The following is a 16,103-nucleotide window of genomic DNA, read 5'->3' as shown; positions in this document are numbered from 1 at the left end:
TAATAGTAAATTTTATGAAGGATTTATTGTTTGGGTTAAGAAACTCTCCAAGTATTTGTTATTGGAGATGCTCTAATAACAACATATTTGAGAAAAGGACTTGTTTACCCTCATTAATTTGGTTCATAGAACACCTGCATACACCTGCATATAGACACTTAGACTAAACATAACAACGAGAGTACCAGACGATTGTAGATGGGTTTTGTTTCCCGATTTACACCATAAAAAGTAGGGTAATTAAGTTTGTGTTTAAAAATGATTAATTTTTCTCATTAAATTTTAAACTCATCCTCTTATGTCAAGTTTGATCTAGTTCTGATAAACTCACAAGAAACTCATCATATATTTTATAAATTTAATTTATTTATATATTTTAAACAAATTGAATTTTAAGTTATTAATTATATCATAATATAAATAATATATAAAAATAATAAACAAGAAAAAACTTTATAATAAAAAATTAAGAATTAAATTATATCTTGGTGAAATATATAATTTAAGAGGAAGGATATGTTTACTCCAAAAGTAAGTTTACCTAGACTTATTTCGTTCAATAACTCATGTTTTAAATCAAATTTGAGCGATCCAACCGTTAAATTTAAAATTCTTAATGCATAGATCAAATTTGTAAATTTTAAAAAAAAAATTGAAATTAATCATTTGATACTTTATTTCATTAATTCAAATTGATAGATAATCATAAAATTATTTTATACAATGATTTGAATTAATGAAACGAAGTATCAAATGATTTTCAAATTTTTAAAAATTTGCATATTTAATCTATGCATTAAGAACTTTAAATTCAATGATTGGGTCGTTGAAATTTGATGTAGAACATGAATTATTGAACAGAGTAAGTCTAGGTAATAGGGATGGAAAAAATACCCGCACCCGCGAGTATCTGTGGATAAAATCCACTACGGATAATAAATGGATAAGCTAATTGGGTACCCGAGGATAATGGAAAAGAAAAAATTTTTACCCGTTTAAAAATGGGGCGGGGCGGGTATGATGATATCCATACCCGCGGGTACCCGTTTAATATTATTTCTTAAATATCCTAATTATCCTTGTACCACATAACCCTAAAACTACACTCTCTCATCTTATTTTCTTACAAAAGTGAGGTTGATGAAGTTACTGACATGTGTTAAGCATGTTATAAAATTATCTTGGATGTAATTTGATTAATTTTCTAGCTTTGATTGGACCAATAAGATTTATGTATTTTAAGTTGTTTACTTTCATTTGGAATTATGAAATTGAATTATTTTAGCTTTGTGATAAGACTTTAACTTGTGAGATTGATGTATTTTAAATTATTGATTATCTTGAATTTTTATTATTATTTCAACAAAATTAACGTTAAATAAAAGTTCAAAATTAACATTGAATTTTTATTTTTAATATTTCAATGACATTAAAATATAAACTTAAAATTATTTGTAATATATTTTTTTAATTTCTTAAAAATTTTATAAATATCCATGGATATCCGTGGGTATTCAAGAAATTCATGGATACCCGCTTAATGGATACCCGCGCAGATATGGGGTGGGTGTGGGGCCAATTTTCATTCAGCGGGGCTGGGGCGGGTTTACCCGCCCTCATGGGGCCCCATTGTCATCCCTACTAGGTAGACTTACTCTTGGAGTAAACGGATCCCTCCTCATAATTTAATATTGTTACTTAATTATTTTTATAATTTAAATTATATATTTAAATATAAAATAAGATAAAGTCAATGAGTATAGGAAATGTGTAAAATTGAGCATAGTTAATTACATATATGTAGTTATGAAAGACTTTTATACATAAAACATGAATGATAGTAAAATGGGCCAGCTTGACCTATTTAGCTTTGCTCTTCTAAAAATGGGCAGACCATCAAGTGAAAATAGGTTAAACGTCTTGCTCTATCCCACTTAATTAAGATTGAGTTGACGGGTCGATAGGACAGCTTGTCAAAAAGAAAGTTTGTATATTTATTTTATGTACCTTTTCAAACATATTTTTTTTCTCAATATCTAAAAAATTCACATAAATTAGTGTAGTTAAATAATTAATAAATATTAAATTATAACATTTTATTTTTTACACAAGAAATATCAAATTTACTACATAATAAAATAAATATGTAATAATATAATAATAATACTTTTTCTAACAAATTTGTTCACAAAAAAATTAAATTATATAATAAAATAAATCAAATGCATAAAAAGTTACAAATTATTCACATAATAAATTTCTTGTATAACATATTTTTAATGCATAGATTAAGTATGCAAATTTTTAAATAATTTAAAAATTATTTGATACTTTGTTATATAAATTCAAATCAATGTATAAAATATTTTTGTAATTATCAGTCAATTTCAATTAATGAAACAAAATATTAAATAGTTTTTAAATTTTTAAAAATTTTACAGATTTAATTTATATATTAAGAATTTTTAATCCAATAATTGGACCCTTGAAATTTAATGTAGAATATGAGTTATATACTAATTAACAAAGTTTTTTTTTGTAGGGGATCTAATTAACAAAGTTAGTTCACATAATTTATTTTTACTAGTTTTATTTAAAAGATGATATAATTTTCTACATTATCTTTAATTGAAAGTAAATAAAATATTTTAAAATGCTATCTTAATTCTCAATTAAATAAAATGATACTCCCTCTGTTTTTTTTTATGTTTAAGGTTTATGCACAAAAATTAAGAAAATAATTGATATTTTAATTTTTAAAAGTATTTATTATTTTGTTTCCTGTAATACCCTTTAAGTGATTGGAGAAGAAATAAGTATATTAAAAATGAATAAAAAAATATTGTTCAGTAAACACATATTAATTATCAAGGGTAAGAAAAAATTTAGAAGTCATTGATTTTAAAAATATGACAATAAAAATTAAAAAAAAAGTAAATAATGTGAAAATGTCTATAAAAAAAACGGAAGAAGTATTTGATTTTGGATAATATCATTAAAACTATTTAACATAATTTTTTCTTTGATTATTTAATAGGTATTTTTCTTATCAAGCATTAATTACTTTTTACAAAAATAAAATAAGATATTAAATAATAAGAAGTTTTTAATTCAAAATTATATCATTAAATATTTCTTTATGCACACCAAGTTTAAGGAATTTTGAAAAGAAGAAAAAAGTTTTAAAAATTAAAGATTTGAGAGGACTGGAGTGTTAAATACAGTGTTCCATAACGAATAACAAATGACAAACTACATGATACTCCATTATAAGGCCATTGAATCAGCGCAAAAAAGATGATATGGTATTAATTCCAGTACCCATTAACCTAACAACTCCTACCAACCATGTTGGATTGTGTCCATTAAATAAGTTACAGTAAGTATGTGTAAGTTCCTTACTTAACAAGCTAAAAATGGAATCCCGTGACGAGTAATTCCATAACCATATATAGGAGCTAGCTAGCTGTGACGAATGCAGCTACGGATTCACTTCATTCCATCTAAAAGATAGTACTCCCTCCGTTTTTTTTTCATAGTCGTTTTGTCAGAGTTTGTTGTTTTTTTTTCATTGTCATATTACTAAAATCAATGAGTTATTAATTTTTTTCTTCCATTTTTACCCTTGATAATTAATACATGTTTCCTGAACAATGTGTGTATTTATTTTTAATGTCTACCTAATTTTTCTCCAACTACTCATATAAAGTTAATGTGCATTTATAAGAGCAATATGTTCCCAACAAAATACTATAAAAAAATAATAAAAAAAAGGACAACTATTTAATGGAGTAGTTCAACAGTCTAAAAAATGCAAAAAAAAAAATAAAAGAGTAAAATTGGAAAGTAAGTAATAAATATTTTTGAAAACTAAAATATCAATAATTTTCTTAAATCCCGTGTAAAAACTTAAACGACTATGAAAAAAAGAACGGAGGGAGTAGTAAGGAAAATTATTATTGAACACTGAGGTCGTTGGATCTCAGCTACCTCAAAGTTGAAACGATCAAACAATTATTGCCCATTTCCAACATTCATCATTATTATAATTATAAATCGTTGGTCAGTCTCCAAATTAGACCCTCAAACTAATTTCTGGAGTAGTATTTTTCTGCGGTAACAGACGAAATTTGGAGCTCTTTAATATATTTTTATAACAATTTATATCTTACTTTGGGCACTACATTTGACAATTTTTTATTTTTAAGTTAAATTATAAGATCCTTTATTATGTTACTCTTTTGATTTATAAGATTCAATTATCTAATTTACTAAAATTAAAAAGATATTTAATTTAATTGATAATAATAAATTTTTTCTGTTTATAAAATATTTTTTTCAAATTACAATGATATTACTTCTTTTTTCTAATTAATATTCATATCTCCTAATAAAATAGAGTATATATATTTGTCTCCTAATTAATCAGAGTACTTGTCTTTTAAAAATATTATAATTAATGAATTTTATCAAATTAAGATAATACATATTAATTATGAATACTTTAGAATAAAAATAATTAATATATGAGATAATATGTATCATATCTTATATAAAAAAAAATATAATTATTCTAAGTTTATTCGTATAAATAGGAACAAAAATAGCATTCAATATGTGATTTGATCTTTCAATTTTCAATTTTAGAATTTTAATCTCCAAATTCTATAAAATTCAAACTTTTAGTCTCACATTTAAATATTCATTCATGACTATTAAAATTGCAACATGTATCATTACTTGTCATTAAGTATATGACTATTAACTAGTCAATTACTCTGTCCCATAATAAGTATCATGTTTAAAAAAATAAGTTATGTTAGCATTTCAATATAGTATTAATTATATTTTTTTAATTATACCTCTCATAATATTTTTTAGAAAATGATTATTGTGTAGCATCATTTATTGGAAAAAAAATTAATTATAAGATTGATTTTATAAAATTATTATTCTCTTTCATTTATTTATTAATTTTTTTATGTAAAATAAATTTGGACGACGTTATTATGGTATGTAATGAGTAATATTTAATAACTTTAGGTTAAATCATATTTCAGTTTCCATTTTTATTTTTATTTTTACCACTTGTATGCATAGTTTTAAAAACCGGACCGGTCATCGAACCGGTTAAGGTATTGGGTCAGTGGGTCAAAGGTTGAACCGGTGGGTCACTGGTTGAACCGCATGACTCGATTTTTATTTATTTTTATTAAAAAATATTCATATTAAATATATTTATACTTATAAATTTTAATAAATTCATATCTTATTTTAAATTTAATTTTTTCTATCTTATTTAAAATTATTTTTATTTTTATTTTGTAAAAAAATACATAAAAAAATTACATGTTAAATGGTATATTAATACAAATTAAAAATATAAATAATATGTACATATATAATATGCTTGCAATTAATATCACAAAATAATATATGTAATATTTACATAGATATTGAATTATTAAATATATAATTTAAAATTAATAATATACTATAAAAGTTATTTAAGTTGTATATATTGCAAACAAATATATTAGAACAAGTAGTCATTGTTATATTTAATAAGACTCCTTGCTTTTTCATTAAGAGATTCAATTTTCATTATTATTTTTGTGATTTATGGTCCTTTAAAAAATTTATTAAAAAAAAAAAAAGTGGTTGAACCGGTTTGACCCACCGGTTCACCGGTTGAACCGGAAAATTGACCGGTTCAATCCGGTTTGAAACGAGTCGACTGCATAACCGATCCAACTTCAGATTCGAACCGGCTGGACCACCGGTTCCAGGTCCAACCGGTCCGACCGGCCGGGTCGGTCCGGGTTTTAAAACACTGCTTGTATGTGATAAAATTGGAACCAAAAGAAAAATTTAGATTTTAGACTACATATTAGTTATCACATCATTTACTTAACGTCAATATTATAATTTTAATGGTCAAATAAATGAATATTTAACTGGATAAAAATAAAATTTTACAAAATTAAGAAATTAAAATTACGAAATTAAAAATTTGATGACGTTAATCACATATTGGATATTATAAAGGATAACAAAAGTAAAATTTAGCTTTTATCTATAAAAAATATATAAAAATAATTGGGTGATTTAGTGTATACAGTTTTTGAACTATTTTATACTTCTAATAACTACTTTTAAATAACCTTCTCTCACTGTCTTTTTTATTTAATTTTTATTCTTTTTTCTTTCTATTTTTCCATAAATCTCCAATTAACCACCTATTCTTATAATTTTTTGAGAATAATAGAGACACATAATGTCTCTTTTCTACTAAGTACGTAACTATAACATTTATAATAACTAGATTCTATAAATGGTATAATAATTAAACTTTATAATAACGATAGTGATATAAATTATATTTCAAATTTATGAGACATGTTTTTATTTCACTATAAAAAAAATATCATATAGTACATATACAGTATAGTAACACAATATTTATTATTAAAAATTATTTTTACCTAGTATATAGATACAATATATGATATATATATATATATATATATTATTAAAAATATGTAAATATAGATTATAGTGACACACAATATATATTATTAAATCTTATTTAAAATAAATATTAAAATTATGTGTATTATATGTTAAATAGATTTATATCTACATTTTTTGTATTTATAATGATATTTTTTGTATACCACTATATGTAATATTTATTGTAGTGTTTTATTTTTTATTTTCAAAATTCAAGAAAATATTAATTACATTTTCTGAATTATACTTTTATCTTCTGCTTAATCTTTAACTAATTTACAAATTTACAGCCAATATATATTCATTATGTGGTAAAAACAAAAAATGGTACAACTTCAAGGCTATTTTATGAAGAAAAAAAATATATGTTGTATTTTTTTTATGTTACGAAATAGATTGAGACCGATTTACTTGTGTCTCTATCTAGTACAAAATTTTGATAGGACGATTTTCTAAACTAGAAATCAAGCACATTAAAGCCCAATAAAATATGGGATATATAATATCAAATCATTTGACTTATTATCATAAATATTAATCTTAACATTATATGTATTTAAATTATATAATTAAAAAATTAATTAACTAAAATTAAAGTATATTTATAATATGTATTTTTAAATAAATAATATCAATATAAACATAATATCATATTAGGAAAATAATATTTATTAAGTTAAGTTGTGTTATTAATAGGCCTAATTACTATTTTGTTCTTTTTTTTATTTATTTAATTGGTACAATTATTTGGTCCCTTATTTAACAAGTTGAATATGATCTCTTAATTTAAAAAGATGCAATTAATATTATCATTTTCGTCCCACTAATACGAACCACGTTAACTTCTTCTACATATGAAGAGTACATGTCTATTTTTTCACTGTACGAGTTAGCCACTGTAGTCTCAAATGAATGGAAATAGCAACAATATACTGTTTTTAAAAATTAAGCGATTGAATTAACTTTTTAATAATAAAGAGAACTAATTGAAATAATTAAATAATATAGGAAACCAAAAAATGCATAATCGATTAAAAATCATGCTTTTTAAAAATAATAAGACATCAAACCATCCTAATAGAATCGGCTTAATAGTAAAAACTAGAGTAATTTACATTATGTCGCAAGTTGTAATTTTATTCTCGTTATTGTAATATATATATATATATATAAAAGGAGGGTTATAATAATATCGGTGTAATTTTTACTTAGTATTACACTGATCAATAATTCTATATTAAATGTGAATTTTGTAAATCCAACCATTAGATTGAAAGTTTTTTACTCTTAGATCATCTATACAAAATTTTATATTAATATAAAATTATTTGATACTTCATTCTTATAAAACAAAATTAACATAATATATACATTTCAAAATATACTAAAATATGAACATTTTAATTACTTTTTTATTGTTCAATTTTAACAAAATTTGATATAAACATATAAAGTGATGTGAACTTTCAATCTAATAGTTGAATTTACAAAATTCACATTTAATATAAAGTTATTGAGTAATATAATACTTAGTAAAAATTACATCAGTATTATTATAACCCTCGTCTATATATATATATAAACTAAAATTCATGTAAACGATACATGGAGTCTAATTTCTTTAAATCCGTATTAAATAGATGTCTTTTCGGATAAGGTTGTTAGTGGGATCCGGAAAGAATTGTATAACCCTAATGTGTTTTGTGTGCAAAATTTGTTAGAAGTCGCTTAAAAAAAGAGGTGGAGGTATAATACGTAGAAGAAAGAAATTAAAGGTAAATTTTAGAAGAGAGAAGTATTTGACATGTTAAAAATAGGAAAAAGAAAAGACAGAGCAGTGAAAAGAGAATGAATGGCAATGGATAAGAATTGGGCATGAAACAAGTTGTACGTGAAGGGCAGCGGTGCAATTAACAAAACCCAACTGCGCTCCTAAATTATGTGTTTGTGTTCTACAAATCCGGAAGGTGATTTTGAATGATGGCCTTCAAAATCTCTGCATTTAAACATGGTGGGTCCCCGCAATATTAATAATGAATTAAATTAGTTATTGGCCACATAAATTAACAGTGAGCAATCTTTATATTGCTCAAATAGGACCGCCATGATCGTTGGGTTTCATCTTTATATAATTAGGAAGAAGGGTCGTTTCATCATTTTAAGTTCTTGCTTTACTTCTGTGCCTCACAACTCACTTCCAATGGCTCTTTGGTGCTGGAACCTGCTTTTTCTTTCTCTTCCTGCGATCCTCTTCTCAACTCAACCTTGTGCTTATTCCCAACAAGGTAATTTGCTTATTCATCTTCTTTTCCTCTCTTTTGGACAACATTGCCATGCTCAACTACACTGCTCACAGCCACAAACATGTACTGTTTCGTGTACCATCCAATTTTACCACCATTTAGTAAATATTCCAAGTAATAAAATAGTAATTATTTTGACAATTTTAAGTTATTTCAAATTATTCAGATTTTTTTTAAATTTTATTATTTTCATTACGTATTTTTCTTAAACAGAATGAAAAAAATATGAATTATGTGAAAATTCAATATTTTTTAGTAAAATTTTATTCAGATCTCTAAAAGTTATTACCTCTTTTATGATATATATACTAAACGAATGAGAGTCCTATTCTAATCTTAATTATAATAAACAAAGAATCCTATTTTAATCTTAATTATAAGAAATATAATTTAAAAATCATCTTTTATATTTTTAATTTATTAGGAGTTTATTAATAAGCTCTTTTTTTTATACTTATTTTTACAAAAGTAAATATGTTTATTAGACAACTTATACTATAAGTTGTTATTTGATGGAATGTATTCATTTGGACAACTAATATTGATTAAAAAATATATTCTTTCATTTTAGAGTAAGATTATTGAATATAACTATTATCTATATTATTTAATTTTATGAGTATTTTTAGAATAAAATATTAAATCATGACATTATTAATTATAGAAAATAGATAATGTACTGATGTATAAATTACTATATATCATCCGATTAGTAGAGCAAAAAAATGATTTAATTAAGACAAATGTTAACCAATGCTGCTAGCTATTTTCTTTTATAAGTAAGAAATATTTCAATGATAATAATGATATATTTGCCCCAGCTCTTGCCTCCCTTATTATTGTGCCAACCCTAATAGTTTTAACCAATGGTATTGTGAAATTATTTATGAAATTATAATTATAATTTTTTCATTAAAAATAATTTCAAAACACTCCACCGTGGTTTTTAACCATGTTTTTTTGTCCAAACTTTTTACTGTGTTATTTATTTTTTATCGAGTACCATACCAAAACTTTTTTAATCATATATATATTAAAAAGATGAGAGATTCGTTTACTTTAAAAATAAGTTTATTTAGTTAAATAACTTATGTTTCAGTTAAATAACTTATGTTTTATATTAAGTTTTAACAATCCAATCGTTAAATTTAAAGTTCTTAATACATAGATTAAGTTTACAAATTTAAAAAAAAAATAAAAATTATTTGATATTTCATTTCATTAATTCAAATTGACGAATAATCATAAAATTATTTTAGACATTAATGTGAATTAATGAAACGAAGTATCAAATAATTTTTAAATTTTTTTAAAAATTGCAGATTTGATTTATGCATTAAAAACTTTACATTTAATAGTTAAATAGTTAAAATTTGATGTTGAACATGAGTTATTAAACAAGTTTGGATAGAGAGGAGTAAACAAATGTCTCATCTTTTAAAAATGGTAAAAACATATTAAAAATCAACTCTTTTATTTGTATTATGAAATTAGTTTTATTCTTCTTATATATACAGAAGGAGTATATAGTCAGAGAATACAGTTTCACCTGATTACAGTTGTGTCCTGGCTAACTAGAAAAGTTTAGAGGAAGTAGAATAATTGCAGCCAGGAGAAACTCAAAAAACGTAAATTCGCTCAACTAACTACCACATGGCCTTTCATTAGCTGGGAGGAATTTAAATCATAGACAACGATAGATGCATCAAAGAGTTTCTCTCACATATTCACAAAGACAAAAAAAAAAAATGGTTAAGACAACTAAAATGATAATGACTAATTAAAAATATTTATTATATAAAAACTATGCAAAAGAATATTAAAATAGTTTTTCAAGTATTTGAATATATTTAATAGAATAAATTAAATATTCTTCTACCAACTAATAAAAGTAGACATAATTGGCGGGTAGTTGCATTTAGTAGAGTTGAGTGACACAGACCAGTTCATATATATGATGACACTTCTATATATGTTTGATGGAGTACATTTTAAAATAGAGCGGAATTCAACATTATTTAGTGATAGAAGTTTATATTTTTTAATTAAATTATTTAGAATTTAAATCTAACCTTAAATATATGATAGATGAATTGTCACTTTGAATACATTCATAATCTTTAATAGAGATTAGTTACTATTTGTTGATAATGAATATTTTATATTAATATTATAGTTTAAAAAATATGAAATAAAAAGTTGAGATAATATTTGAGTTCTACTAAAATGAGTGAACCAAAGATAATAAAATAAAGTTTTTTTTTATCTATTGTATCTACGCACTAAATGCCACCTTAATTAGGTTAATTAGCTAGTATATATTCAATTATTGAATATGTATACGGAAAAAATATTAGAAAAAATAAAGTTTACTTTTGATAATATTCACATCTTAAAATGATTAATCATTATGTGCTAACTTAGAGATGTCCCTGGTTTTCACTAAATAAATAAATAAATAGTTTTAAACCAATTATTTTTACATTTCTAAAGGAATAATTTTAACAACTTTGATTTATAAAAATTAATTAATTAATTTTCAACTAATATTATTAAAACATTCATTATCAAAACTGAAATTTTGTTGAAATGTAGATAGATGAATAAATTAAAATAACCTTCCGATCGAATATATAAAATATGCATGGATCCTTTTAATATTAAGGTTTAATATGATAAAATTTAGTTTCATTAAATAAATGCAGTTTGGTTGGGGGAAGGAACTTATACAATATAAATCAAACCAAAAATTAATATAAAATTAAAATATAACCTATTATTTAGACGAAAGTGCGTGTTTGTATGATGAATACCTAAATAAATGGCCGTTGTGGTTGTTGAGTTGTACTAAGGCAGTGAGCCACTGACCTTAAATATTGATTTTGACATAGCACCTCTTTGGTGACCCCTGTTTCTTTTATTTAATTTCCTTTCGATTCAAAGATGATAAAGAGGGATACATATTTGAAGACCATCGCAAACGAGAAAAACGAAATAGACTAAGAAGGAAAACTTCAGCTATGTGTTTCCATGAAATTAAAATTAGGTTAAAATATTTTTTTAATTTTTTTAATACATATGATTTAATATAGATTTTTTTAGTATTTATTGTTATGTTTTTGAAAGTTGTTTCTTTTATGACAGAAATATTAATTTATCTTTATGTATTTGATGTTAAATTTAGTTTTTTAAAATTATTCTAAATTAAATTTATCAATATTTTATGTTTTATTTATATCTTCACCTGTCAAACATTTTTTTTTTTGCTTTCACAAAATTTGAGATGTCTATCTACAAATAATATTAAAAAAATTAACAATAGGAACTACGTACACATATAAAGACTAAAATTTTTTATCTAAAGTTATAGAAACTAAAATGAATTGAATAGTTAAATATAAAAACTAAAAAATATATTTTAAATTATAAATACTAAAGAAAAAAAGAAAAATTATAGACTAAAAAAAATATTTTAACCATCAAAATGTTACTATTACTGGTATCACTTTAGTTATATATATTGTATTTTCTCTATACAAAAAAGAAAAAGGTCTCTTTTACAGTCTTTTAACTTTAGTGAAATTGATTAAGTAAATTACGTAACTCCTTTAATAATATTTTTGTGATTTATGTTGGTGTACAACAGTTTGAATAATTTTGTAGTGAATGGAGTATCCTATGATTCCTTTAAACAAGTTTGTTTGGAAGTTAAATATAATTAAATTTTAGAAATGAAAGGAAACAGCAACCGAGAAGAGATGAGAGATGAGATTGTGTGGGAAATCTAACGAATTGGTACATATGGACAGTTCCGAAGTACAGATTCATGCAGAATGCGACGAGGGCAGCAGAGATCTCATACTACGACTACATCGTGATTGGCGGAGGCACCGCGGGGTGTCCTTTAGCCGCTACACTGTCTGAACATTACAGCGTGTTGCTGCTGGAACGCGGTGGGTCCCCCTACGGCAACCCCAACATCAGCAACTTAGCTTCTTTCGGCGCCGCCCTCTCCGACACCTCCCCCACCTCTCCCTCGCAGCGCTTCATCTCCCAAGACGGCGTCATCAACTCAAGAGCCCGCGTCCTCGGCGGCGGAAGCTGCTTGAACGCTGGCTTCTACACTCGCGCCAGCCCTCAATATGTCAAGTAACTAACCAAACTACTCCCACCCAACAACCTTAACTATTTTTCTCCACATTGCTAACTGCTAACTGCTAACTGCTAATGTCTTGTTCTAGGGAAGCCGGCTGGGATGGAAAGACAGTGAATGAGTCGTACCAATGGGTAGAGAAGGTAGTGGCGTTCCAGCCAGAGGTGAAGCAGTGGCAATCCGCTGTCAGGGATGGGCTTCTCGAGATAGGTGTAGTGCCTAGTAATGGCTTCACTTATGATCATATTCATGGGACTAAGGTAGGGGGCACTATCTTCGACCACAATGGCAACAGGCACACCGCTGCTGATCTTCTCCAATATGCCAACCCCTCTCGAATCACTCTGCTTCTGGACGCCACCGTGCACAGGATCCTCTTTAGAGTCAAACCTGGTTCAAGGCCCAAGGCCCATGGAGTCGTCTTCAGGGACTCGCTTGGCCGTAGACACAAAGCCTACCTCAACAACCACCCGAGGAACGAGATCATTGTTTCGGCGGGTGCTCTCGGAAGCCCACAGCTCCTAATGTTGAGCGGAGTTGGGCCCGCGGACCACCTCCAGGCCCATAAAATCAAAATAACATTGGACCAGCCATGGGTGGGACAGGAAATGTCGGATAACCCAATGAACGCGATCTTCGTCCCATCCCCTGTCCCCGTAGAGGTGTCTCTCATTGAGGTTGTCGGAATAACAGATTTCGGCAGTTACATCGAAGCCGCCAGCGGGGAAAATTTCGCCGGTGGGTCCCCGCGTGACTACGGGATGTTCTCCCCCAAGATAGGGCAACTCTCGACGGTGCCCCCAAAGCAAAGGACCCCAGAGGCCCTCGCTAAGGCCACTGAATTGATGAACAATCTCGACGAAGCAGCCTTCCGAGGCGGATTCATCTTGGAGAAAATCATGGGGCCCATTTCAAGAGGACACTTGGAGCTCCGAAGCCGCGACCCGAACGACAACCCGTTAGTGACGTTCAACTACTTCCAGGACCCGCGAGACTTGGAGCGATGCGTGAAGGGCCTGACCACCGTGGAGAAGATAATCGAATCGAAGGCGTTCTCTAAGTTCAGATACCAAAACATGCCACTCCCCATGCTTCTCAACATGACCGCCAGTTCACCCGTTAACTTGTTACCCAAACACACCAATTCCTCCTTGTCTTTGGAACAGTTCTGCAGAGACACTGTGATGACCATTTGGCATTACCACGGAGGCTGCCAAGTTGGGAAGGTTCTCGATGCCGACTACAAGGTTCTCGGTGCGGACGCTCTGCGTGTGATTGATGGCTCCACCTTTAACTATTCCCCTGGGACTAATCCTCAGGCCACTGTTATGATGCTTGGCAGGTACGTACACTGTTCTAATATGAATCTGTTATCTGCCACGGTTTTTCATCATGTTATGTTGTACTTTAACACGTGTCGTTTCTGATTGGCTGCAGGTATATGGGAGTCAAGATATTGAGTCAGAGACTTCGCGCGGAGCAAATACAGCAATAAGTTGTATAGTTTTTCTCCGTTTTTAGGTTTTCATCAAATGTTGTGTTTGTCTCGCTGATAGAAAATTAATTCTTGTCAGAATATGATTTATCAAGTGTTAGACATGGTTCCTGTAATTCATGAATTGTAACAAAAAGGGAAAAAAAATTTACTTGTTCTGAAATTCTGATTACGACCGTGGATGAGCTACTTTTTAAGGATGATTTAGAAATAATGTTTTAAGTATTTTGTGGTTTTTTAAATTAAAACTTGAGTTTTATTTCAATGATTCATTTTTATTTTGCTAAACTATTTTAATGATTAGTTGACTAGCTATACATATACGTGTTTTGACATTTCCAATTCTCAACTAAAAATTTCAAATTTTGTCTTAAATATAGTAACTAGAGCTATTATTTATTCCTAAAATAAATCAACCCGGTGGAGGTTTTCATGGGGAATTTGTATTATTTAAGCTTATATATCACCAGTAACTTAACTAGTGGAGAATTTTGTAAGAATAACTAATCATGTATATATGCTCGAAGAATCAAAAGATTAAAAACTGCATATCCTATGGTATATAACCCTATGCATTACGGAATGAGCTTTCGAGAAACGTACAGATTTTAACCATTGGACAATTTATTTAAAAGGTAAAAATATGTATCCACAACTTTTTTTTCCCCCTCTTATTCTTGGAGAAAAAACACTTTCCATGTACACAATACACATTTTACGTCAGCTATTTTAGGGGTTTTAACGTCAGAAAAACTTCCAACGTAGAAGCGAGAAACGTAAATTTACATCGGAACGCGAAAACCGACGTAAATTTACGTCGGACAAGCCAAGGTCCGACGTAAAAAAGTCATAAAAATTAATAAATAAATAAAAAAAAAGTGCAAGCAGAACGACCCGTTCTGCTTGGAGAACGACCCGTTGCAGAACGACCCGTTCTGCTTGGAGAACGACCCGTTGCAGAACGGCCCGTTCTCCAATCAGAACAGGTCATTCTCCAAGCAGAACGGCCCGTTCTGCTTGATAAACCCAGGAGCAGGTTCTCCAAATCCGAACTTCGTCACTTCCTTCTCTAGCTTCAAAAACTCGAAATGCAACACAAACATTATTACGAAAAAAACATCCCAGAAAACACAAACTTGATAGAAGATGCTACCTCATAGAAAAACAGATGGACGTATGGTTAAGCCATTTCCATCAACACGCGAAGAAGAAACCAACACAACCCTCCGAAGAAGAAAAACAGAAGAAGGTGCAGATGAGGAGGACAACCACGATTTGAGGAGGCTTCGGAGGGATGAGGTGCAGAAGAAGGTACACAACGCGCGGGAGAAAGAAATTTTTGAAATCTAGCCATGCGCGCACACCTTCTTTTAAGCGGGCTGTGGGTTATTTACGTCGGCCCTAATTGGGTCCGACGTAAAAGTCATAAAAATTACGAAACATGCCACCACATTTTTATTACGTTAAGTGTTTGTATTTTCGACGTAAAATGGGTGACGTAGTATCCTAATTTTCCACTAACGCATGCTACTTCTTATTATCAATATTAACTATAAAGTCATTCAGTCATAAGAAGTCGATAAATTCGAGACCTCTTGTCACTTATAGTAACTGAAGGGTTCACATGAGCAAGTTCCTA

At 28.0% G+C, this 16,103-nt stretch overlaps 1 protein-coding gene across 1 annotated transcript; it reads left to right on the top strand.

Annotated features, from left to right (window-relative positions):
• Nucleotides 1-8,602: 8,602 nt before the first annotated feature.
• LOC109808617 (Glucose-methanol-choline (GMC) oxidoreductase family protein) lies at nt 8,603-14,627 on the top strand. Its single transcript, XM_020371671.3, has 4 exons — nt 8,603-8,798; nt 12,626-12,965; nt 13,058-14,311; nt 14,407-14,627. The coding sequence occupies exons 1-4, from the start codon at nt 8,618-8,620 to the stop codon at nt 14,462-14,464; spliced, it is 1,833 nt and encodes a 610-aa protein (XP_020227260.2). The 5' UTR covers nt 8,603-8,617; the 3' UTR covers nt 14,465-14,627.
• Nucleotides 14,628-16,103: the final 1,476 nt, after the last annotated feature.

The sequence above is a fragment of the Cajanus cajan genome, chromosome 5, assembly GCF_000230855.2.
Source record: "Cajanus cajan strain Asha chromosome 5, NIPB_CcT2T_4, whole genome shotgun sequence".
Lineage (NCBI taxonomy): Eukaryota > Viridiplantae > Streptophyta > Magnoliopsida > Fabales > Fabaceae > Cajanus > Cajanus cajan.
Note: the sequence above shows the minus strand (reverse complement) of the source record. Positions and strands in the feature narration are given on the sequence as shown.